Source organism: Ctenopharyngodon idella, chromosome 5 (assembly GCF_019924925.1).
Source record: "Ctenopharyngodon idella isolate HZGC_01 chromosome 5, HZGC01, whole genome shotgun sequence".
In the NCBI taxonomy this organism is placed as follows: domain Eukaryota; kingdom Metazoa; phylum Chordata; class Actinopteri; order Cypriniformes; family Xenocyprididae; genus Ctenopharyngodon; species Ctenopharyngodon idella.
In genome coordinates this window covers 28,535,674-28,562,745 of record NC_067224.1, presented here as the reverse complement: position 1 = coordinate 28,562,745, position 27,072 = coordinate 28,535,674, and the positions used below count along the sequence as shown (strand labels likewise).

General features: G+C 37.7%; 1 protein-coding gene across 3 annotated transcripts in view; it reads right to left on the bottom strand.

The window, feature by feature from the left end:
* Positions 1 to 9,657: 9,657 nt before the first annotated feature.
* tacr1a (tachykinin receptor 1a) overlaps positions 9,658 to 27,072 on the bottom strand; it is a 61,906-nt gene continuing 44,491 nt past the window's right edge. For all 3 annotated transcript variants that reach the window (XM_051892606.1, XM_051892607.1, XM_051892605.1), the window contains exons 3-5: positions 21,847 to 21,997; positions 19,413 to 19,609; positions 9,658 to 19,086 (exon numbers count right to left, since the gene is read on the bottom strand). In XM_051892606.1, the coding sequence (XP_051748566.1) occupies positions 18,756 to 19,086; positions 19,413 to 19,609; positions 21,847 to 21,997 (679 nt within the window). In that variant the 3' untranslated portion in view covers positions 9,658 to 18,755. The remainder of the gene's footprint in view (positions 19,087 to 19,412; positions 19,610 to 21,846; positions 21,998 to 27,072) is intronic.

Below are 27,072 nucleotides of genomic sequence, written 5' to 3'. Positions count from 1 at the left end.
TGTAAATCTGAGAGTGTGTTCAATTCTTTATTACTCTACCACACTCCAACACTTAGTCCATGTAATAGCACAATGCCCATGACAATGACGGCATTGACTGAAATGCCCCAGAGAGGAGCTGATTAACCTCTACAGTATGTAAATAATTCTGTGTGCAAAACAGAGAATGCTGGTAAATGTAACCTCAGTGGAAATGGTGTTAAGGAATGATGCAAACTCAAGAGGACTTGAATCCTGTTGACAAAGAAGAAGTCCTGTTACTATTTTTTTTTATCAGTGTTTTCATTGAATATATGCTTCTCCCATGTTTTCATTTTAAAATTCTTATATAATTTTACATCTTTTCCAAAGTGTGTTCAGTTTCAAAGGAGGTTCAATTAACTAACAGCTTTGCTTACTCATTACTAATACATATTCTTCCTTTACTTCTTCAGCCCCAAGATCCTCATTAGCTATGGAAGGTCTGCCGTATCCAGCCTACCTGACCCCGGACCACCTGCTCTGTATGCTTGCTCTCGCTGCTCATCTGTGTGTATCCCACCAAGCCTGTCCTCGTCATACGTACGTAGACTCCCCATGACAGACTCTTGTTGACCTCAATTGTCATCACATCACACTGTGCTGAAAAAGCTACTCTGAAACAAGCTACAAGCTGCTCATAATAGTTCAACTAAGCACAAAAACGGTGAAGGATTTTGAAGGAATTTTTAATGGCGCCATTAAACTTGACAAGATAATTACTTGCTTGAAGAGATAATTAAACATAATTACTCTAAATACAACAAAAAAGAGAGACTACATTTAGTCAAAAACAGTAATGAACAGCAACATTTAACTAAATATTTCACTTTAAATAAGATCTAAAATATTTTTTAAATGGACTTAAACATATCAGCCCAAACTAACAGTTTAAAATTAGAATTTGATTATTGGCTGTAAAGCCACTAAAACAGAGATGCTGTGTTACTTTGTTACTGTCACGATTCTGTTTAGGTAGCTTCATTTTCATGGACTATTGTTTTTCTCAGTCACATGTTCTCCTTTGTCTTAGTTTCCCACCAATCATTAGTTTCTATGGACACAGATTAATCCTCACAGCTGCTTGTAGTTTATTATCATTGTGTATTTAAGTACCTCCTTGTTAACTCTTCAGTTGTCTGTTGTCGTTTGTGTTATGAGTACTCTGTTACGCCTTGTGGATTTACCAGAGTTGATTTTATTATTATTAAAGGGGTCATGAATTGAGAAATCAACTTTTCCTTGAGCTTATGATTTATGAGGTCATCGTACTATAAGAATATTCTGTAAATTTCGGAACTAAAAACTTCCTTGTTAGTCCAGTAAAAGCTTTTATTGACACCAGGCCCATTGAACGACTGATCCTGGAATGTGCCTATCATAGATAGGTGAAACCCCGCCTCCGCAGAAGAAATCAACTACTTCATCATTGCAACATTAGCCCCACCCACTGGCGTGTTAGTAAAATGAGGAGGAGAGAATAGCGATACAGGACAAGAATAACATTACCTTTCAAAGGTAATTTATGTACAGTCAGATGTTCTTTGTCTATGTGTCAGTAAATCAAACCAGTAACTACTGTCAACTTTACATTGTTTCTCTTAATAGGATGATCTGTTATTTAAACGGTGATTAAATTATATAAAGAAAGTGATCAAAGAATGCTCTCTTTACCGTCACTGGAGCTGTCAATCAAACAGCACAAGTTTATCAGTGACTTGAGTTCTGGACACGCGCCAAAACTCCTGTTTTATTCAATTAATCTCTTAGTTGCAATTCATTTGCACTATTAGTTATGATGAAAGCATTCGTTAGTGTGCAGAAATTGAGTTGCAATGACGAGATCACTGCTTTCATGTGCTCAGCAACATCTGTGATCGGCAACAATGTTCTAATGCCATAGATATAAATGTAATGAAACACTTTTCACAATTAGTTAACCTTGAGAGCTGTAGTAAAAACATGCTAAAAGTTTTCGAGAGAGTAATACTTTGCTATTTCAAATGGAAAGATGTTAGCCAATCACAGCACTGAAGTCTCACAGCAGACACGCCACTTAAAACTGAGCGTTCAAATAAGAGGGCTAAAATCAGGGTAGCAAAAATGCCTTTTATTTCTAAATTATGATGATTTTTAATGTAAAAAGCATAATAACATTATAAGTGCGCCCCAGGAAACATGATAAAACAATAAAACAACGCAGTTCATGACCCCTTTAAATATTAGAACCTGTTGTCTCATCTTCACTTTTGGATCTTCAGTATTGTAACAGATACTCTTCACTGATACTTATTAGAAACCGCCTGATCTTTCCCAGTCTACTAGATTATTTAAGCTCCTTATAAGGTTGCTTTCTTACTCAGTTTTTTAGCCAGTCATTGTTGATTGGAGGTCAAGAATTCATATTGTTTAAAAAAGCTTTGAGATAAATACTAAATAATGTGATACAATGATCTGAATTGAACTTAAGTAAATACATGCACAGAGAGAGAGAAACCATGAGCACATGTTCAAGTGCAAAAATATGTGTGAATGTGAAGAAAAAAAAATCTGAAGAATGGCACATTTGTGTGTGTGTGTTTGTTAGTGTACGTCACTGAAAGATCATGCCTTTGGTCTAAATTTAGTTTTAAACAAGCTGTCACTTAAGTTGCAGTGGGTGGAAGGTGTTGATTTTATTCCACTACATTAAATTCTATTTTGAGAAAGTAGAGGATAGCTAGTGATTAAAGATTTATGGATTATACTTTAATGTACATGCTCCATAAAGCAAAAGATTAGCTTTAAACTTTAGAAAGCAATTAATAAACTCTAATGCTTATAGATATTTGTGAGAGAAGGAGGAAGAAGGTGAGGTCATGGAAGTCTAACCATCTCAGACATTCATTTCTCGTAAATCTTAAATTAAATTGTGACTTACACCATGTTAATTCTATAGATTGTTACTGATTTCGACTTTATTTTTTGTCAATGTATAAACTAAAACATCAATGTGGATTATATTTCTTAGAGTATACCTATAGTTGTATGTGCTATAGTAGTGTATTTCCTATTTACAGAGTAAAACCTTTTTGGTATTGTTTGGATAAATGTTCTGCTGGAAGTATATTACCCAGTCTTGCCCCCTGGAAAACATTTTGCTCTTAAATCTCTAGCTATTTACATTATGTCATATTTCCTAACATGATTTCCAGAACCAGCAAACCAGAAATCTGATTCCCTAAAATCAGATTCAGTGATTTAACTTAGTGATTTAACTGGGTGCTTATGGCCTTCAGCCAGCATCCAGCTTCTTTGGTATGGTGGTTTTGTCTAATTGTAATTTCAGAGATTTTATTATCTCAGGATACAACATCATTTAGCAATTATCCCATTGTGATCCTATAGAAATTATTTTCCTCAATGTACACTACTGTTCAAAAGTTTGGGTATGATTTCTTGGTAACAATTTACAATAAGGTTTCCTTTATTAACATTAGTTAACAGCTTTAGTTTAAATGAACTAACAGTGAAAAATACTTCTAAAGCATTTATTAATCTTAGTTCATTTTAATTTCAACATTTACTAATACATTATTAAAATGTAATAAGTTATATCTTAATATTATTTAATGAAGCTGCTTGGCAAGCATGAGTCAAATTGATCAAAAGTGACAATAAACACTCTGACACTGTAACAAAAACATTTCTTTTTTAAATAAATGCTGTTTTTTTTTTTTTATCGTTCTATTAACCAGAGAGTCCTGAAAGAAATATATCATGGTTTCCACAAAAATATTAAGCAGCACATCTGTTTTTAACATTGATAATAATAAAAAATGTTTCTTGTGAACCAAGAAGGATCATGTGACACTGAAGACTGGCTGCTGAAAATCTTGAACTCCTTTCAAAAACATTAAAAATCATATTGAATCCAAACTTTTGAATGTTAGTAGGGCAGAGAACTGTTTTATAATTGTATCACACTGAAAAGTTACTTTTTTCAGTGTAATGTCGAGTAATAAACATCATTTTTGCCCCTTTTTTTTAAAGGACACTGTTGAAAAAAAGCCAGTTTGATCAGCGTTGTTACCTTTTATATATCTCTGACAGGTAATTTCTCACTCAGAGCTGAGAAAATAGACAAAATGATCTACAATAATGGAAAATAGTAAGCACACTCCTGCCTAGAGCAAAAAGGCCTTTAAAGTTTCCATGCATATTTGTGTATTCATGCATGTGCATGCGTATATCTTCGTGAATGTCAAAGTTGTTTTCTGTATTCTGCATCCAGCTGGCTGGGATCTAGCAATAGTCTTTTAATTCCATTAGTGAAGGAAGGGTGAAATGCACACAGAGAAACAGGCTCTCCATCAATGTGTCATATCTGTTACATTAACAACCACTGGCTCCCTATATACTCAATAGGACTCCAGCTGTCTTCTAGACCATTGATTTAGTAACAGGAACCCACTCTGTTCCTCTCACTTGCGAAATGGCTCCCTCAAGACAACAGTTTGTCCTCGCCTTCACATTTGCTGTTGGATCACGTCTTATAATGTGACACTTACTGTATTATTTTCTCGATATATAGATTGCGGCAGAGATGCAAATGTAGTATGCTAATAATTCATTACCAGGCGTAAAATGGAAATGGAAGTTGCTAATGATAGGGTTTATGCAGTATTTGCAGCTTTTAGTTTCCATCATTACAGAACATTTCAATGCATAAAAGGTACTTGATGCAGTAAATATGGTGTTTATATCTACAGCTGTGAAACAGGACATAATGCACCTGCTCCCATCAGTGTGGTTGTTCGCACCATTACAGGCTCTCACCATGTTTCAAGTAATGTACTGAGACAGAGGCTAGTGTATAATGCACAAGTTAGCTGTCAAAATGCTTCATAGAAAACACAGTACACTGTAAAAAAAAAAAAAAAAAAGAACAAAACAAAACAAAAAAGCAGCAGCTGTGGTTGCCAGAACTTTACTGTAAAAAAAATATGGCAGCAACATTTTAAATTTTACGAATTGAACTTAAATTTACAGTAAAAAATATATACTAAAGCAATGATATAATGTCAACCTTTATACCTTTATAATACACTGACAATAACCAAAAACACAGGTGGTAGTGAGAAACATATCAAATGACATCTTTTCCATAAGCTGAGGTAAATACTAATATATAGAAATACAAAACACCATCATGGTAACACACATGACTCCGTCAATTATTCCGCTTACACGGTTACCACACCTCAAGACACTGTTCCGATTTGTATTTCTGATCCTGTTTGTATTTCTGATTTGTATTTCTGTTCCTGTTTTGTATTTCAAGACATTTGTCAGGTTTTTGTCATTAAAACACTCTTGTGTGTGGAACAAATTTTTTACGCATCTCATCCCAAGCCGTTGCTAATTCCAAATTGTAATTTCAGAACTAGTAATGGAGGCTTGAGCCTTGATAGCAGAATAATACAGTCGATACAGTTATTAACGCAGTTGAAAAAGAAAAAGAAAAAGAAAGAGAGAGAATAAGCATATGTGAATTAGCCTACCTGAGTCTGTGCGTCTCTCACGGCAGCGGTGTCTCTACTAATAGCGAAACTAAGTTTATCTACCTCAAGAACCGCACAGTTATTACCTCGCTGGTGAGAAATGTCATGTAGCTAAACTATTTTACTGATTAATTCATAAGAGCAGCGCTGACAAAACGTTTCTGTGCGAGTGTGTGTCCGTACTATACAGTACGTCTGTACGTACGGTGATATGGAACTGCAATGCGGTCAAGATCTGCCTAGAACTACTTTAGCCGTGCGTTTCACTGAAAATAATTGCACACCTTAGAATGTTTGTCAACCAATCAGATTCGAGCATTCAGCCCCGTTGTATGAACTAAAATAATGCAAACAACATGCATTATAAAACCCTAATGTATAACTGATCAGAAATTACTATCATTTGTTATATAGTGTATGTTTTTCCTTATAGTAAACCTTTAGCAGGGAATTCACGGCCTCACTGGGTTTTGGCATGGTGGTTTCATTGGGTCGAGGAATTATAATTGGTAGGGGAAGTAGGAAGAGGCTAATGCAGGCGTTTCTCATCCTGTGCTTCACTACTAAGGGTCATGGTCTCGGTGGGGGTATCCCACCCTCCTTCAGGCTGGAATGTCAACATCCCCTCCTGCAGAGAAAGTGAGAGATAGATAGAAAGGGACAGAAAGAGGATGAATGAGAGCAGTGAATGTCAGCCCCTTACTGCTTTCCATTAGATTGGATAGAGAGGGAGGAGAGACCTTCAGTCTTTGTCATGAGCAGGTGAAATCTGTCTACACTTGCTGGCTGAGGCAGTCACATTCACTACGGTCTCAAATGAGATTGGACCTAGTCAAAAACAAAACCGAGTCACTAAAAAATATTAAATAAAATGGTCTATTTCCAAGTGCACACACACAGCAGTGAGTATTGAACACACACCGAGAGCAGTGGGCAGCCATTTTTGCTGCGGCGCCCAGAGAGCGATTGGAGGTTAGGTGCCTTGCTCAAGGTGGGCTGGTCTGAGTATTTCAGAAACTGCTGATTTACTGGGATTTTCACACACAACCATCGCTAAGGTTTAAAGAGAATGCTCTGAAAATGAGAAAATATCCATTGAACAGCAGTTCTGTGGGAAAAAAAATGCCTTGTTGAAGTCAGAGGTAAGAAGAGAATGGCCAGACTGGTTCGAGGTGATAGAAAGGCAACAGTAACTCAAATAACCACTCGTTACAAATGAGGTCTGCAAAGGAGCATCTCTGAACGCACAACATGTCAAACCTTGAAGCAGATGGGCTACAGCAGGAGAAGACCACACCGGGTGCCAGTCCTTTCACCTAAGAACAGGAAACTGGTGCTACAATTCGCATGGACACATCAAAACTGGACAATAGAAGATTGGAAAAACATTACCTGGTCTGATGAGTCTCGATTTCTGCTGCGACATTCAGGTGGTAAAATCATAATTTGGCATAAACAACATGAAAGCATGGATCCGTCCTGCCTTGTATCAACGGTTAAGGCTGCTACTGGTGATGTAATGGTGTAATGGGTATTTTCTTGGCACACTTTGGGGCCTTTAGTACCAACTGAACATCTTTTAAAAGCCACAACCTACCTGAGTATTGTTGCTGTCCATGTCCATCTCCTTTATGACCACAGTGTACCCATCTTCTGATGGCTACTTCCAGCAGGATAATGCGCCATGTCACAAAACTCAAATTATCTCAAACTGGTTTCTTGAACATGTCAATGAGTTCACTATTCTCAAATGGCCTCTACAGTCACCAGCTCTTAATGTATTAGAGCACCTTTGGGATGTGGTGGAATGGGAGATTCGCATCATGGATGTGCAGCCAACAAATCTGCAGCAACTGCATGATGCTATCATGTCAATATGGACCACAATCTCTGAGGAATATTCCCAGCACCTTGTTGAATCACCATGAAGAATTAAAGCAGTTCTGAAGGCAAAAGGGGATCAACCTGGTACTAGGCATGGTGTATATAAAATGGCCGGTGAGTGTACATGTCTGGTTCACACTATATGTGAAACTGACTCTAATCTTTAAAGGGGTGGTATAATGCCACTTTTACAAGATGTAAAATACGTCTCTGATGTCTGATGTGTATATGAAATTTTAGCTCAAATTATCCTACAGATTATTTTTTTATAGCATGTTAAATTTGTCACTTTTTGAGGGTGAGCAAAAACGCTCCGTTTTTGTGTGTGTCCCTTTAAATGCAAATGAGCTGCTGCTCTCAAAAGGGGGCGGAGTTTCAGGAGCTCGTGTTAGCACTTAGCAGCTCTGATTAAGGTTACCTCACGCAGACTTACTGAAAATGTCAGAAACTGACAACATTTTGAATGCAACAGGATGTTTCTGAACTGTTAATTGATGAAATTATGTAGCTGATATGGAGTTAACTATCTTAAAGTCATTAATTAGCATATTCTGTTATGATAATCTATAAATCGCTCATGTGGGAACTGTGGTAAGATGCTTACAGAGCCAGAGAATATATGCTGCATGAAGATAGAACAGGTATAGTTTAGTTTAATTACGGTTATAACTTGTCATTTTGTCATCTTGCTTTTATGACATGCTATTGCATTTGTGTTACATACTGTAATGCAATAACATGGCCTCACCCACTTTGTTGCGTGTTCTCGGGGCAGAGTTTATGTAAATTCTAGGGTTAGTGATGTCACCAACCCGGCAAGAAGCTCGCTGTAGTCCCTACCAGCTGTTTGTTGTAGTCCTTAATCAGAGAATTCTTTAAAAGACAATATCTCCGTTTGCATTGAACTTTCAGTGCTGTAACTTTGCAAATACTGTTTATGCTCAAGCAGCAACATTACACACTAACTAAAGTAAAAAAAAAAGTGAAATCACAATGAACCACCCCTTTAAAAACTCCATGTTTTTGGAGTGTCACATAATTTTAATGAAGTACCTTTGACAATGACAATATTGTCTTGGAACAAGCCTTTTAAGTGAACATGTGAATGACTGAGATCCTGATCAAATCTAAAACCTGGCTAAATATGGATCTATACTAATGGGTTTTGATGATGTATTATATATGCATAAAATGCACTGAGGATGAAAGATAATAGTTTCATTCCTTTTCTATGGTGAGACTGATTACGAAGTTGCTGTTTGTTGCAGAATTTCAGCTTGACCTTTGAGATTCTCCACAACATGATGTTAGCATTAGATTAAGGACAGAAATGCCATTTGAATCCAGATGAGTGAGAGATTAACGGTGCAATACCAAGGGCATAGCAATGTGGGAAATGAAATCAACTACAAATGCAAGAGAAGGATAGAGAGGATAGAGAAACAAATCCAAAATATAAAACAGAGAAAGAGCTATTTTTACTCGTCTACAACAGAAAAAAAAAAAAAAATAATCACCAGCACATTCTTCCTTGTTCCACATGCCCTGTCAACAAGAGGCAATTTAATTTGTCATATCCAATGTGTTCGCTGCAGGCCAAACACATCATTGTTGTTATTATTTAATCACGTGTGGAGAGCTTGATGGGAAACTGAAGAAAAAGATGTCAGGAAAGAGAAACCAGAGGGGCACCCAGGCAGCTCGCGTCTTCCTACAAACCCGGTCTCCGGAGGCAAAGGCTGAACCGGGACTTAGAAGGTTATTCTCTTTCTCCTCTCTAATCTGGATCTATTTAGATAATATTTTCACTGATCTGTCCCGTTTCGCTCTTAAACATAAGAGAAATGGTTCAATATGCTCTGAAAACAGTCATTTATGCACAGTGCAGTATATGGCTTTCAAACAAATGTAAATGTTTTTAAATGAATGAGGGCTATGAGTTTGTGGTTCTATATGCTTTATATTTTTCAAGATTTTAAGCCTCATGCATGTCTGCTCCTGACATTGACATGGTCCCTGAAGCCTCTAGTGTCAGCACTGATTCAGCGTGCCTTGATTTTTGAGAAAGAGAAGAGTGAGGGACGTATACAAACATAAAACCCAGCACACACTCATTTGTATGATGTTTCTAGGCATAACAAACAAAAGGAGATAGTTTTATGGTGAACAGTTTCTGCTCAGCACACTCTCAGATGCAGTTAAGACCACTACATTTGATTTAAAACAATTTATAACATTTATTGTTTATTTTTTAAATGCAGGTAACATATATATGTTTTGACTTATAATAGCATTTCTGCTTGACTCAGCTATAAACAACTTAAAGGGACATAAGCGACTGGTTTTCCAATACAAACATTTTACAATGGCACATTGAGGGAAATAATAACATTATTGTTCAGTGATGAAACTGTAACATCTTTTGAAATTGAATAACTACACATTTATTAACTATGAAGACAGGCTTTAGAAAGACAAGAATTTGCATTCAGGCACTGATTTGAAAGTTTGAATTCACAAATGATTTAATGATTTTTTACCACAGAGGTCTCCTATTTTAAGAACCAATGTACAAATTTTTTCTTTCTAAGAGAAAATGTCACTTAAAATGAGACTGGCATGTTTTTTTCCTATCTTGGGAGATTTTAACATGCCTGTAATCATTCTGCTTAGCTTTAAAAATTATATTTTGCTTATTTAGCATCTACAAGGCTGTGAGAGCTGGATAGAAGCACTGACTACCAAAACTCTGGTGGAAGAGAAGACCACCATCTCCTCTCTTGCTATTCCACAAAAGGATCAGGTAAAAGAAATGTAAACACTCTTATAATTCAGAACCATCCTTGAAGTGGCAACCTCACTGAACTGTAGAAAATAACTCCTCATATACAGCCTCTGACTGGCTTCAAGATCCTCTGAACTCTGAGTTCATTAGTATTAGCAGGAAATCCTATTGAATCATCGTGAGGTCTAGCTGTCGATCATACCCTCTGTACTTTTTCCTTTCCTCAGAGAAAAGCTGCTCTTGAATTAAAAAGCAAAAGGAAAAATAAATAACTCTTTGGCTTCCATGAGCGGTGGAAGACAGCCATAACTAGATTTTGTAAAGTCCCAATCTTTGTCAAGCCCCAAGTGATCCCTGCCTCCATTTTATCTCTCCTGCTCATTTACTCAATGATTTGGTCCATTGATTGTTTTATTCAGTAGATTTTTACCTGTTTATCAAGTCTGAGCCATTAAATTAGTTTTTTTGGTTTTCTCAGATCTCGTTAGTTTTCATGCTAAAACGAGTTTTTAGTCAATCTCATTTCATTTCTGTCATCCCTCATAATTTAAGTTCTTAGCTTAATGCATGAAATTAGTAGGGATGCGCTGATATTATTCTAATACAGATTAGCCAATAATATTGTCATGCTATATGGCTGAATGGCAGACATTAAAATGAAATACTTTTTTGTCTTAATTTAAAACAAAACACAAAAAACCCTAAATCCATGGTTTTAAATGCTAAGTGAATTTAGGTGTCACAACATAGTATTCATTTTGAGGCTTTGTAAAGACTACATTTAACAGTGTTATTAAACTATTAGTGTTTTTAAAGGTGAAAATAAGATTGCGTCCCTAAAAATATAAACAACATATATAAAAAATATAATAGCAAATTTATATTTAAAATGAATAATTTAAGCTGTAAATGCCAAAAGTCAAAGTCAACTAAAGCACTAAATATACAACAATGAATTCTATTGATATTCGTCACAAGTCTCGAAAACTTTCTTTAAAAAAGAGGGCGGCAAGAACAGATTGACTTAACAGATTAACTCTTTATGACAGCTTTCGTAAGAGCAACAAAGATCAACCCTGCTCTGAAGACGAGGGCACAACTCAACATCTGACCAGACAAACTGAGCTGAATTTCAACGAGACATTGATAGCTCTACCCTACTGTGAGACACAGACTTTTGTCTTTCTCTCTGCTTAATAACTTCAGTGGCTCATTTTGTGTGTCACAAACGATTAACATGATCTACCCTAACTAGCTGAACCTGCTTGATTTGCTTCACGACTTTAATGCCAAACAGAGATGTTCAAACTCTTCCCTTTAAAGCACACACATGTCTGAATACAGATATATTAGACAAAGCAGAAGCATACAAAATCCTTTACAAAAGCATAAAATGAGAGCAACCCAGCACAACACTGAAAGCAAAAGTGGATGGCCATTATTTTAGTTACAACTTGGCCTATTGGTTCTGAAAGTTCAGTTTAGCCATATATGATTGTTCATATTGTTGATGCATGTTCAGTCTATAATGAACTAAATACATTACAAACACATATTTTGGAAACCACTGCCAAAAGCATTTAAGAAATATTTACATAATACTATTTAGCTTGGTAAACTCATTAACAGGCAATGTAAAGTCATTAATAAGTCATTAACACTTATATTCTTAACAGATTGGTTGTTGATGTACTTTCAGATATACATATGAAAATATATGAATCAAAGTTGAATTACATTTTTAACTAATTGAATATACATAAAATAATGATCTATACACCATTTTGTAATATAATAATGTGTGGTTAAAGGGATACTTCACCCAAAAATGAAAATTCTATCATCATTTATTCACCCTGTTGTTCAAAATCTGTATAATTTTCTTTGTTTTGTTGAACACAAAGGAAGATATTTTGAAGAATGTGTTAAACTGAACAGTTTTGGGGCACCATTGACTTCCATAGTAGTTTTTTTTCCTACTATGGAAGTCAATGGTGCCCCAAATTGGCCTGGAACTATCTTTAAAATATCTTCCTTTGTGTTCAACAGAACAAAGAAATTTATACAGATTTGGAACAACTTCAGGGTGAGTAAATGATGAAAGAATTTTTGGGTGAACTATCCCTTTAAGGGGTCAAATAGTCTTTGATCTAAACAATTAAAAAAAGTTTGATGTGAAAACATAAAAAAACAAATGATAATTGATCAAATATGTGGGGTGACAACTGTGGTACCATGGCCTTCAGAAGGAGTTGAAGTTTTTATGTACTAAGGTCTCTGATCATTTCAGTCTGACCTTAACTATAAGCACGCAGATGTTGTTTTGTGAACCTGTCACATTGTACCTCAGGCTTTGCAAAGAGAGTGTTTGTGAAAGATGGATCAGCGCCAACTCTATTAGACAACAAATCCCCAACACATGAGTAAGCGCTTACTCTTTTCACAAAGAAAGAGAAAGTATACACAGAAAACCTAAAGGTACAACAGCGAAACAGCTTGATATATTCAAAAAGTCTGAAAGAAAGTGGAAAATGATCATAAAAACTAAATTACGACTGTTCTTGGTGCAGGAAACAAAAAAATGACATAAAAAAAGACTTGTCGTGACCCCTTTAATGTAACTAATGAAAGTGTTGCCAAGAATTCCTGTGATCAGAGTCTTTTAGGACATTTCAAGTTAGCGAAACCAGCAGCACAGGCCTCCTGTGCTGGATGGAAATCAAAGCATGTCTTTCTTTCTGAATAACTGATGAACTATACCAGCTGGACTCATGTAGAGGTAAACGCACACACACTCACTCACACTCACTATGTTTACGTACGGACACGAATAATAACTTTGAGTGAAATTAAGCAGCCATGCAGAAAGGCCTTGGGAGGGATGTGAGGAATGCTGGAGGGTGGATGAGTAGTGTGTGAATGCTTTCATACACAGCTGTTGTCCTCCCCTCTGTGTTCTCTTCTCTTGGGTAATTACTCTGATTATAGAGAGATAGAGCTGATGAGAGCAAATCCTCCTGTGCTCACACACACAGATAAATACGGTCCACTGAGGTGCCACAAAACCCCAAACAAAATTTGCATTGCTCTTTTCTCTTTTTTTTTTTTTTTTAATGTGATCACCTATATGTCTTAATGTTCATCTTAGCTACTTGAATTATTTCGTCAGGAGTGGCATAAAGTCGCCCAACAGCAATGTGACCGACTGATAGGGAGCATGCCAAGACGCATGAAAGCTGTGATTGGAAATAAGGGTTATTCCATCAAATATTAATTTCCGAACTCTGCCTAAGTTAAAACATTAGTATTGTGTTGTTTAAAAATGAATATAAACTTGTTTTTCTTTGCATTATTCGAGGTATGAAAGCATGGCATCTTTTTCTGTTATTTTGATCAGTTGTTATTTTCTGCAAATAAATGCTCTAAATGACAATATTTTTATTTGAAATTTGGAAAAAATGTTGTCACTAGTTTGTAGAATAAATAAAAAATGTTCATTTTACTCAAACAGATATATATAAGTAATAAATCCAGATAAACTGCTAATTTTGCAGTGGTCTTAATTTTTTTCCAGAGCTGTATATACAGTATATATATAATTAACTTATTGGTCAGGAAATTAGCAAAATTTAAGCAAATGCACTACTTAAAAAGCAATTTCCGTCTCAGAAAAACATCAAAGACAGAATGAGTTTTTGTCAGAATATGGGAAGTTATGTGTGGAGTGATGAATCACAAAAGAACACGAGTTGCATGGTGATGCTCCAGAACTGCGTCTTCAAAAATCTGCTGAGAAATATAATAATAAATGCATCTCTACCACAGTGAAGCATGGAGGAAGAGGTGTCATTGTGTGGGGAGCCTTTTTAGCAGCTGGTATTGGTGAGTTACTTCATTGTGAAAAGTCATTTAATGCTTTGGAGTACAGGAGAATATTGCAGAATGGCTTGCTTCCTACAAATGAAAAGGTATTATCCAAAGAGGAATGATCAGGAATGATTTTTCAACGAGACAATGCTCCTGCCCAAATAGCAAAGACAACCAAGAAGTGGCTTGAGAACAAGTCCATCAGGCTCATGTTTTGGCCTGGTCAGAGATTTGAACCTTATAGTGAATATTTGGTCTCACGTTAAACTCAAACGAGCTGGGAGACATTTTTCAACTACCTACACATGAACTGTTTGAAGCCTTTAACAGTGAGTGGATCCACACTGACTCTTCTTTTTGTAAAAAGCTGTCTGCAAATTTACCCACATGGCTCAAACATTTAAAGAAAACAAAGGGGAAGGCTATGCCATGCTAAGTTACTTTATCTACAGTATTTGTGCAATTCTTGCGAATTTCCTGACCAGTGATTTGTGATTAAAATTGTTAAGACCATTAAAAGTCTACTAAATAGTTTGCCAATTTAGGCTTGGCACACTATATATATAGTGTGAAGGCAGATGTGACTGTGCAAAAGCATCACTGATGGTTCTGAATTTCTAAAAAAAAAAAAAAAAATGTAGATCAGGAACAGAGCGTGGCTCATTTATTCCTGGAATGAGCTGTTAGCACCTGCCAAACAGTCATGCACATTCAGATCACAGACATTTACATTGCAATGTGTTCAGAAATATTCTGAACATATTGCACCATAACAAGCCTTCTGCCACTGTGTGAACAATAAAGCTTAGCTCAGCCTCACAATCATGCTTGCTCATTTTGGAAAACAGACAGCACTGTCACAATCCTGGTCAAGAACAGCAGCAGGTGTTCTTTCAACCCCCCATCCCACATCCTTTGCGTAACTTTTATAACCCCCTCACTGCTTTTGTCCCATAATCCTGTGTACCTCAGTATCATATTGCTATGACTGTATCCAGGGAGGTGCCTGAAGAGCTAATTTTACTTTGGCCTTGTCTAGTGTGAGAGAGATATGTGCACATGAATGCTTGTACAATAGACTCTAGAATAACTACAGAATTGGCACTTCGCTAAGCCCCACCTTACAAATATGTTACTGACCAATCGTACCTCAGCAAATGTAGGTGGATCTGAAAACTGAAAAATGCCTTCGGAGGACGCATTCCAAGGTAGGAAGGCATCAAGGCATGTCCGAATCCAATGTTAGCTTCACTTCTTGTTTCCTGAGATACCTTCATCTGATCGATTTTTGAAGGCAGCATAGATGTATCCTATGCTGCCTTTGATATCCCACAATCCTGTGCTTTCCATTCTGTGACAGTTGAGCTAAAAAATAAAGATGGCATCTGAAACTTGCAGTTGGTGGTCTACGGAGCCCTGCACATGACATGAAGGAAAAAAATAGTAGGCTAAATCGCAGGCAGCAAAATCAATTTAGCACATCGGGAGAACGAATTAGTAAGTCGTGAAATTCGCATTTAGGAGATATAAGCATTCAAAACTTACTGTCTCTCACTTCCGCTAAAATGAATCACGGATTTTCATGACATCACATAGCACTTCAGCTTCTAGTCAGATGTTCTGTCCAATCAAATGCTCTCTAGAATCTGAAGTCCCGCCCCCTCCTACACTAAACAGACGCTGAAGCTGTGGCTGAAATAGGTCATTTGTTCACACATTTACTAGTTTCTACATTGTAAATGGCACATAGTGCACTATATAGAGAATAAGGAACTATTCAGACAACTATGCCTTCCATTGATGCGAGTGAAGTCCGTTTTCGCGTTAGTGTCACGTGAACCGCTGCAGCGCGAGCACAGTCTGCTCTGGTCCAGAGACACAAGAGCACAGAGTGAATCATATCCGCGGAACGCGAGTCGGCTCAGACCACAAAAGGTATCGGACCCATTTGAATTCTGCACAGAATGCTGTATTTTAAAGTGTTATAGAGGAGAAACAGTTAGAGATTAGAAGGAAACTGAGGTTTTACCGAGTTTAACGGCTCTGGCCGAGCTGTGATATAAACGAAACGCTATTATTTTAAAAGAGGGGCGGAGCTGTTCTACATGTCCCCAAAGCCACTGGAAGGCAAGCCTGCAACCTTTAGCCAAAAAAGCGTAACGGCTAATGCTAACTGGCGGTACAGGCAGTACGCAGGGAGGAGTTTTGAACGATACGACACGATAGGCTGAGAAGGGCCGCACGTGATTAAGTTAGCCGTTACGCTTTCTCCAATGGTAAGAGATACAGACCCTCTTATCTCCCTATAATAATATGATCTCTGACCGGAAGGCAAGCCTGCAACTTTTAGCCAAAAAAGCGTAACGGCTAATGCTAATGCTCCGCCCCTGGCGGTAAGCAGGGAAGGAGACCAGGGGCCGTTTTTCAATGGATGAGAGGCTTCACTATGCTGATTAAACAGCTTTTGTGGGGAAATCATTTAATTAATCAACAGCCTGTTTGCTAATCTTCAGCATGTTTTACACTGAACAGTACTTTCGTTGGGACGCAGGGAAGGAGTTTTGAACGGCGGGCACTGATGTCACTGCCATTACACAATAGGCTGAGAGATGCCGCACGTGATTAAGTTAGCCGTTACACTTTCTCCAATGGTAAGAGATACTGACCCTCTCATCTCCCTATGATGGCCCTGTCCCAAATGGCACACTTCATGTGCACTTTCGGTCTTGTGGACTTACAATGGCCGCTGCGTGCACGTGACCGTTAAGTCCACAAGACCGTAGGGTGTCCCATTCGTCATTTAAGCTTAAAGAAGGGTGCTCGTGAGCGCCCCCTTTGCGGCTGCTATGCGCCCTCGATGCGCACTTCAGCTGAGCCCGCAAGACTGCGAGCTACGCAGAGGACTTTACCCGGCAGTCAAAGCGGCATTACGTCGTGAAAGTGCGGACTCAGAGGAAGACCTCAGAGGGTTTAGTGTGCCATTTGGGACAGGGCCAATATACAATCTCTGATGTCCCACCCTGTCTTCCTGTTTCAGTTGAAATTACGTCAACACATTGAATAATGCTGCGTGTTCCATGGCAATTCAAATTTTGTATAAAACAAATGCTGCTTCATTCATTTCTTAATTTGGTGAGTTTTTAAGTTCTTTACATTAATGCACCAGCAGGTGGCGACCATTGAGGGTTTTTTGAGTATTATGTGACTGTTTTAATCATTTAGGGCTGCATTTCCCAAAAGCATCGTGTTAGGATTATGATGCTTTTAGGAAATGCAGTCCATTGTTCGATTTTAAATGAAAGAATGCTTCTTTAACATTAGGAACATTTCTTTTAATGTTTTCAATAATTATTATTTTTTTTTGCTTTCAGCTGACTGAGAAGTGTTTACCTCTATTCTCTTCAGTTTATCAGTGCGTAATTTAAATATGCCATAAAATATGATTTGTGATGTCAAAATTGATTTCAGCCTACGTAAAAAATAAAATCTAATCATTTTTTAAAATCACTTTATGAGAACATTTTAATCACGCTGCTTATCTCCAATTCATTTTTCATTTTTCTGCTTGTCTACAACAGCAACAGTATTAACCAAGGTGGCAACAGTAACCAAGAGGCGGAGCTTAGTGAAGGGTCAATTACGAAAAGAACAAATAATAAAAAAAGAAATGAAGGTAAGCAGACGGGGAGAGAGAGAAAAGAAAAAGAGTCAGTCAGAAAAAAAATCCCTAGTAGCCTACAAAAATTCTCTGCACATCACATTTTCCCCCTGATCTATTCTTCAGAGCAGCACAGAATCAGAATGGCATTCAGAGCTTTCACCACCATGCATTTGTGTTTCTAGGCATACCTTGAAAAGTCATTTAATTTGCCTGTGGAGGTGTTGATATTGACAACTGACATGGTTCATGTTCATTTCACAGGCTAGATCATTGTTGCTCTAACTGACCATGAAGCCACCGTGGCATTTTCAGTAATATAATCTCTGCCCCGTGTGTGTGCGTGTGTGTGTGTGTGTTTCAGTCTCAGCTAGTTTAGAGCTTTTTAAGGAAGGATGTGCTTGCAGAGAAAATATGTGAGGTCTCAAATAATCTCCCCAACTGAAGATAAGCCACTGAAGAAACATGATGTGCTCATATATAATTTGAGCAAGGTGGGCCATCTTGGACAATTAAGAGGGATATGTTTCTTAACTTATTCCTGTTCCTGTTATAGTAGAGACCAATATAAGTGGCCATATTCAATATATACAGTATAATGACTCATTGTTCCACTGCATCACATGTCCATTAATGTAAACTTTTAAAATGTCTTCAGTGATTGCAGGATCAATAAATCAGGCTCTCATTTAAGTCAGCACAATGCAATATGTCAATTACATAACTTTGGTAAAAAAGCATTTGCCAAAAAAATCAATGTAAATATTCCTCTAATCATAATTAAACCTCATAAAAAGAATGTGACAAGAATGAAAGATGGTGGGTCATTTGAAATGAAAAACACTTGCTGTGTGTGTCCTCAACCAGCTAAAACACATCTGCACACACTCAAGGTAATCCTCAAGATTTATACTGGGGGGAGAATTTAAGAGGATTCACCAAACGATTACATCTCCACAAAAGATGGTGATATTCGTCCTGCTCTTGTGTTTCTGCACTCTTATTCCTGTAGGTTATTACTGGAGTAAAAGCTGGAGGTCTCCGACACGGTCTTGGAAATACTGCGAGAGGATGAGCCATTGGACGTGAACTCCTTGGAAGGGCTGTGAGCTGCCGGCCTCCCAGCAGCCCCTCTGATGCTCCCAAAGGTAACCTTGTGGCCATCTTCACACGGCTGCATCACACAGGACACAGTGGTCTCCATTCGACTGGCTCTGTACAAACTGGTCTGGGTTTGAAGGTACCGGGTGGACTTGAGCTCTAGACCCTCGTAGGATCCCTCAGGGACGCACGGACAGCAGCGGAATGCTTGCTTAAATCCGGCACGGAACCTGAGGAGGCATGCAGAAATGTAGGAGAAGAAAAGACAGATATGATGATGATGGGTTTTAAGGTGAAAATTGTATAGAGAATATTATTACTTTGTCTTTCAAAGGCTTCTGTGATGGATTTTCAGCATCTAAGTGAGGCGTTAAAATAGATAGAGGGATATATTACAGAATAATACATCACAGCATTGGACTGCATTCTACGGTACAAAGATGGATCATTTCGAACAATAATGATATTATAGCAAATATTACAGCGACTCTGGAAAGAGCTAGATGTGACTGTGTGTGTGCGTCAATTACTGTGTTTTCACTCCAGGTGAAATTACCTGTCATTGAGGCAGCAGTAGATAATGGGATTGTACATAGTGGAGCTCATTGCCAGCCACATGATAGTCAGATAGACTTGCTGAATGAAGGGCTGCTCAAACAGGTGCGGGTAGAACTGGTGAATCAGGAAATAGACATGATAGGGGAGCCAGCAAACAGCGAACGTACATACCACCACAATCATCATCTTCACCACCTGAGGGTCAGGCAAGAAGAGATCATTTCAACATTGGCTATACTGTATGCCTATAAATACAGTTTCAGTTACAGTCTTTCAAGCTGATTTTCTGGGCTTTGCATGCTGCCCACATTGTACGAAAACTGGCAGGATGCTGTCAGACACAATGTCCCCTAACAATTGTCTCAACATTAGCTTTCAGGTTGTCCAATGGCCCTAAGCCACCACCAGCAAGCAGCATGCAAACCTGTCATTAAAAATGAAAATAAAACATAATAAATAGAGAGGTAAAATATGCATTGTGCAGAAGCCATTTATGAAAGAGCCACATTTGAAAACATTTTTTTTCTTTGTTTAACATGTAAAACATGTTAATGAAGCGACAATAAGTAAGGCATATGCAGGTTGATTTCCCACAAAAAGTGTAATAATTTGTGGCAACCTGACACAGACACATTGGGTCAAATAATGCCATGAGTTTAGGTAGAACTACTTGTTGATCTGAAAAAAAGGATGATGAGGAAAGTATTTGGGAAACCAATGAACTTTTGCAATTCCAGTTGGTGGAGTAGTACTTCTAAGAAATATGTTTAAAATGAGGTAAACTCACATAAAAAGAATCCAGTCATATCGGTAGCCTAATAAAAGCTGTTTTATTTCACATGCAGTGAATTGCCTTGTGAAGGTTAGCATCTCCAAAACTGCTACATTCTTTAACTCCAATTGAACGTTCACAAAGACCCACCCCTTTTAGTTACTGTTTCTACGTCTGACAAGCCATGCCGATCTCTCACCACACATCATGTTTTCACGCAGTCAAAAATACATCGCAGAGCAAAGAGGACACTGACAACGCGTCGACAGACAAGACAGAGCAGGTTACTTTTGATATAAAACAAAGTCTCAAATTTCAAATTTTGTCATTTTTAAAGAAATGTAAACAATAAATACTGTTTTGTGGCTCTTTAATGTGTCATGACAGATCACTGTAGCGCCTCAGTTCAAGCGGCTCGTCAACTGATCATCTCTTCCTACTAGTTCATTTATAGCATCAAATAAACATGAATGAACATCATAAGGAATGTTGTTTCAATCGCAGAAAGACGTCAGTACACATTTTTTAAGTTCAAGTCCATCTACGTTAATCTGCTAACTCTCCTGACTGCTTTGTCAGACAAAATGGCAGATTCAGCGTTATGATTGGTTAGATCGCCTGTCAATCAAAATCCTGGCGAATGGTCAATTACACACAAAATGTATTTTCCAGGCTGGTTTGGCTTGGTTTGTCCATGCACATTCATGGGTGAACTAACAGGCAACTGGCTTTCCCATTCATTTTTAGACAAGTTGATGTCTCATCACCTTAAAATGTCTCTGGAATCATGCATTTCTACAACGGCATCCATGCTGTTTCAGCATATGTCCAAAATGGCACCCATACTGGCCAATACAACAACAAAAACAAAGAATTACTGAGTGCACCTTTAAATAACATCTTACTTTTCAGCAAATGCATTTTATTTTGTCACATTTTTGAGTTGTTTTGTCACTGTTGTTCTACCACAGAAAAGCTGCCTTTTTGGCCATAAGCTGCACCTGTCCCAACTACTCTAGGTCTGTGAAAGGTAGGTCAGTTGCCTTAAGTTACTCTTGTTCTACAACACTGGAGATTCCTGATCAACATACAGCTTGAAGTGGGCCTGGAATCAGCATGAAAACCACCATGACACACTATGCCAGAAGCCAGAGTATGTACTAGCAAATCACTCAGTCACCAGCGGAATGTCACAGACTCTTTGATGTTTATGAGGCTCAAACCAAAGACAGGAACATTCAGGCGCTCAGAGGTAATATGTCACATTGTGTCATCATACTGTAAGTACTAGCAATGTGTGCTGAGAAAACAGATTAAGATATTTAATGTTAAGGCAAAACAATAGCAATAAAATGTAAAGTAGATCCTGGAGAGGAAACGGTATATCTTCACTTCACATGCTTCAAGTGTGGTGAATGGGGCTGACATACATACACACACAGAATACAGATGAAAGAAGCAGACGGACCTTCTCACTGCGGGTGAGTTTCATAGTGATTATTTCATGTGGCCCTGTCTGACCCTCCTCCCCTTGTGTGTGAACTCTGTCTGCTCTGTTAACTCAGAGTTCAGTGTCTGACCTGGACTGTGTGTGTAAGCAAGCGTCATAGGCTTAAAGGATGATGAAAAAGGAGGAGCAAGAGGATGATGTGATGAAGACCTTGCGTTTGGCTGTCAGCTGCTCTTGGTAACGGTCGGATGAATCTCCTGGGATCTCACTGGCCCACAGAGTCAAACCCACCACCAGGTAAGCACAGCCCATCACCAGGAGAGGGAGGAAGTAAATCAGCACTGCCACACACACAAAGTACCTTCAAAAAGATAAATAGATAGATAGATAGATAGATAGATAGATAGATAGATAGATAGATAGATAGATAGGAGAATTCAAATATTAATATAACAACAAATTCTAGATGTTATAATTAATTTTGCATTCAATTTCAGCATTCTTAATCACTAACCACTGGTTTATCCAACCACTATAGTTTTGTACTACCCCATATGCATTTATTTATTTATTGTTATTTTATTATCTATTTTATTCATTCTATTTATTTTATTTATTGGTTTTAAAACAAGATATCATGGTCATTAGGAATTTGTTCCATGATTTATCTAAATTAAAATGAGAGAAAAATGAGGGAACCTAAAATAAGGGAACAAATTAATAAAACATGGCCACAAATTAATAATCTTTTTTTCTTTCAAATGTCATGTGCGAGGCTCTGTAAAATGATTTATTTCAATTAGTAAAATCGTCTGACAAATGCAGTAATGTAAATGTAATCATACCTTTAGTAAACTTGGTGCTAAATGCAAACAACATATGCAAATAAATGACTCTATCAGCAGGTGCAATTTATTCTCAGTGAATTGCACCTACAGTAGACAGTATTGTACAAATTCAATTATTTTTTTGCCATTCTCAAAACATTTTTGTTTTGCCAAATCTCTGTCACACTTGAGTCATTTTGCCTGTCTGAAAAATCTAGGCACAGTTCATTTGTTATCCCTAATGCACTGGGTCTGGCAAAGAACTGAGATCATAGTCAAAGATGTATATATATATTCAAGTCAAAGATGAATATATATTACTTCATAATAATCTCTCAACAGCAATTGCAAAGTGAAATAGACTGCTAAATGCATATATTATTAAATAAACCAGTAAAGGAAATACAGCTTTCAAATTGCATCATGTTTTCTTTCGATTTACAGTCTTACTGTATTAAAATGCACCACACGTCTTTGAATCATAATCCTGACTTGCAAAATCATGGCCAAATGACAATACAAGAACTGCTTTTTTAAAGGAACTGCTTAAAAATGTTTCCACATCCATAGATAAAAGTCACTTTGTCTCTGGAATTTTATCTTGCTAGTCTAAATGAACTGGAATGAATGAAAGTATGTATGTGGCATCAGAATGAGTGTTAGAGTGGGGCAGGTTGTGGTGTCACTATTTTGGCTCATGAATATTAATTAAATGTTATGTAATATTCATGAGTCAAACCATTGTACTATTCACAAATTGATGTTCTGTGCATATGTGTCTAAGTAGACTGACCTTGTGGAAGTTCTATACACAGATATGAAGCCAGTTTGACATTTGCTCAGTTAGCATTTATTAGCATTTAATAGCATTAATTAGCATATTTTGTCTTTATAGTTAAAGGAATAGTTCATCCAAATATGAAAAATATCATTATATTTCAATATATATTTCAATATCAATATAATTTTCTCACCCTCATATCATACCAAACTTGTTTGAAATTTTAGCTTCTGCAGAATGCAAGCAGAAGAACGCTAGAGTCCAACAACACTGGACAATCCAATTGTCCAAACTTCAAATTGGACAATCGACTTTCATTGTGTGTGTGTGTGTGTATATATATATATATATATATATATATATATATATAATGTATTGTGGCGGGAGCAATGGCCCAGCCATTTTCAGCCTGGCGGCGGCGACTACGTCCGGCTCTATGTCCGCATGGCAATCCCTCCCTGCTCCCCTTCTGGAACTGCGAGGACACCAGCGTGCATGCACAGGGAAAAAGACTGGTCTCCCGAGGAGAGGCACGCTTGGCTTTTAACAGTTGCGATGACGAGGCTTCATTATCTTGCAAATTGTTAGGCAAAGGGCAGCGAATTAAGGGATGGGGTGGCACTGATAATAATGGGGAAGCCGTTCTGTCAACTACACTTCTTCTCCACTCTTCAGGCATGCTCTCACTTTTCAAGATTTTATTAAATAACCTAATTAAATTCACTGCCATCTCTCATAAGCATCTCCATGCCTCCACAGGTATGTGATCTAGACCAACTGCCTTTCCACTCTTCATCCTTTTCATAGCTGCCTTCACTTCATCCTCACTAATCCCCTGCACTTCCTGATGAACCATTTCCACATCATCCAACCTTCTCCCTCTTTCATTTTCTACATTCATCAGTTCCTCAAAATACTCCATCCACCTTCTCAACACAATCTCCTCACTTTTCAGCACATTTCCAATTGCATCCTTTATCACCGTAAGCCAGTGGTGTGCACAGACCTCCGGGAGGGCAGGGGTGAAATCGCGTTCACGGGCGGGTGGGTTGTTGTGGGTCTCCCTCAGTCTACTCAAGATTACTCCTATACTGATTCTTTCCATTCACACCATGGTAGAACAGTTTGAATCCACCTCCGATACTCCTGGCCTTACTCCCCTGCCACTTCGTCTCTTTGTCTGCACACACAGTATGCCTACTACCAGTCAAATTTGGCACAGGTTTTACGCCAGATGCCCTTCCTGACGCAACCCTCCCCATTTGTCCGGGATTGGGACTGACACTGAGAGAGTGCACTGGCTTCTGCAACCCCAGTGGCTAGGGTTTATATATATACACAGTGTTCCTCTATATATACATATAACCTTTAAATTACAATTACAACTTGAAATTACAATTTCGAACACAGTTTGAGATATGTGGCTAAACTGCTATAAATGAAAATGAGCATTTTTATCAAGCTTGTATGTTTACGTTCAGTTAATTCACTTTAATGGCAATGAAAATGACCTATTAATTGCCATTAAAGTGAAATTATTGAACCTAAACATACAAGCTTGATAAAAATGCTCATTTTAGAAGAAAATTTCAGACGGCACTTAGAGGCTTTTGCATCTGAAGTCTTCAAATCCTTTATAAAATGTTCCTGATGTTCTCTGAGAGCATCCAGTAGACACTGAATGAAATGCCCTAAGGGCCAGACTGAGAGATGCTCATATCAGGAATGCCACCTGCCAATCTGAAGAGAACACAGAGGTCTCTGTAATATTGTTGCTTCTAGTGATTCTCTCCATTAGGGAGCTGAAAAACAAGGCCATGATTAATTATACTTCCATTGTTTCATATTCCTTAGTGACACAGGTGGAATGCTGTCATCAGGAGAATTGTACTTGGCTCCATTCTCCCACCCCCTTCCTCTACTAACAGCTTCTCCATGGCTGATGTTAAAGAACACGACACAATGAGGTACAGCACAAAGGAACTCTGATGAGTAAAGCGAGGCTGTCCAGGCACCTCACAATTGACCACAGCTTATGACTCGTTCACCATTTCACTAGCAGTTGAGTGCAATCAGAAAAACAGGAGTAAAACAGATGACGAGAGAATGAAAAAGAATAAAAGAGTGAACAAGAGAGGGTGAGAAGCTGAGACAGTAATGGACAGCATCTGCTAATAATCAGTTAATTAGGATAGGGTAACTTTCTTTTTCTAGTTTCAGAACCTTATATTAGTTAAAACAGGTGCCTTTTGCCCCTGCACTAAGAAAAAAAAAAAAAAAAATATATATATATATATATATATATATAATTTCTAATATATATTTCATCTTGATGTTAAATTGTTGCCTTTCGGTTCTGACATCTCAGAATTTAAAGTGAATTTCAAAAATGAAATTCAGTTTATTAATATTAAAAGCTAATAATACATATCCAAGCAAATGTAACATTTGCTTCATAATGTATATTTTGAAAGAATGTCTATAAGGTCATACAACACGAGCATATCTGCACAAAACACCAATTTAGTACATAGTTGAATAGTACAAAGGTTTGGCTCATGAATATCAATTTCGTAATGCGGCTGGATGGTTTAAGATTACCTAATATAAAATGAGCTCAGGTTGTGTTATGTAACAGTGACACCACAACCGGCCCATCTTGCCCCGCCCGACTCTAACACTCATTCTGACGCCACGTACGCACTCTCATTCATTCCGCTATATTCAGACTAGCAAGGTAAAATTACAGAGAGAAAGTGATTTTTCATCTGTGGCTGTGGAAATTTCATCAACAATATTGAGCAGTTCCTGTATGAAATATTATAGTAGTTAAGTGGTGAATTGCAGTCTTAAGTTATTGAGTAAATTAGAATGCCATATGTCAGAACAACCAGACAATTCACAGTCACAGGAAATGAAGAGATACAGCAATATGCCAGCCTGCCTGTTCCCTTTTACCATCAAAGTCAAGAATTTTTACTTATACTAACAAAGTGTCTGACAACTATGTTGAAGAAAAAGGCTGCCAGTTAGAAGCGATGTCTCAGTATCACACTTCCGATTTGATTTTCATCTTTCAGATTTGAAGTGTCTGTTTTTTAACCATTAGTGAACAGTGTGAGGGACTTTCACGCAGCAGTATCTCGCTAATGATATTTAAAATACAAGTTCCAGCACCTAATTTAGGGAAATTGATAATAAAGAACATCATAATACGTCTGTGGTTCTGAACCATGGCAAAAGAACATTTTGCTTTTCGAACAGCTAGAACACAGTAATGCCCAGGATATAATGCTTTTAGGTACAAATACAATCTATGTGGCTTTTGCCATCCAAGAAACATCCTTAGCTAATAGTCTAGGACATTTGGAGTGGAGGGAGAAATTGGCAATTATTTAATTTAAAACAAGTCCAGGATTCTCTAAAAGTATGCAATGAGACAACCAGATGGAAACCTAATTATAAAACAAATAAAAGCTGTGTTTTCTCATTCTCACCTCCGCATGTCCTCTAGATTCTCCACTAAAACTCCACTGGATCTCTCAGCTCGAGGGGAACATTTGCAAAAACAATCTTTGAAAATGTTCTTTCAGGATTTGGACACGTCGGTCAAATATCGGAAAAACAGGAAGGGAGAGAGACTGGAACATCTGATATGGTTTACATGTGTCGGACAGGGTGATTATACCTTATTTAGCATTGCTTTACATCATATCGTTACTAGCAAAGTGCTTGACCAATTATGGAATTGCCCAAATTACTTTGTGACAAAAATAATGTGGCCAATGCCGTAGATTGGCTGGGAATTTTTTTGCCAGAGTATAAAGA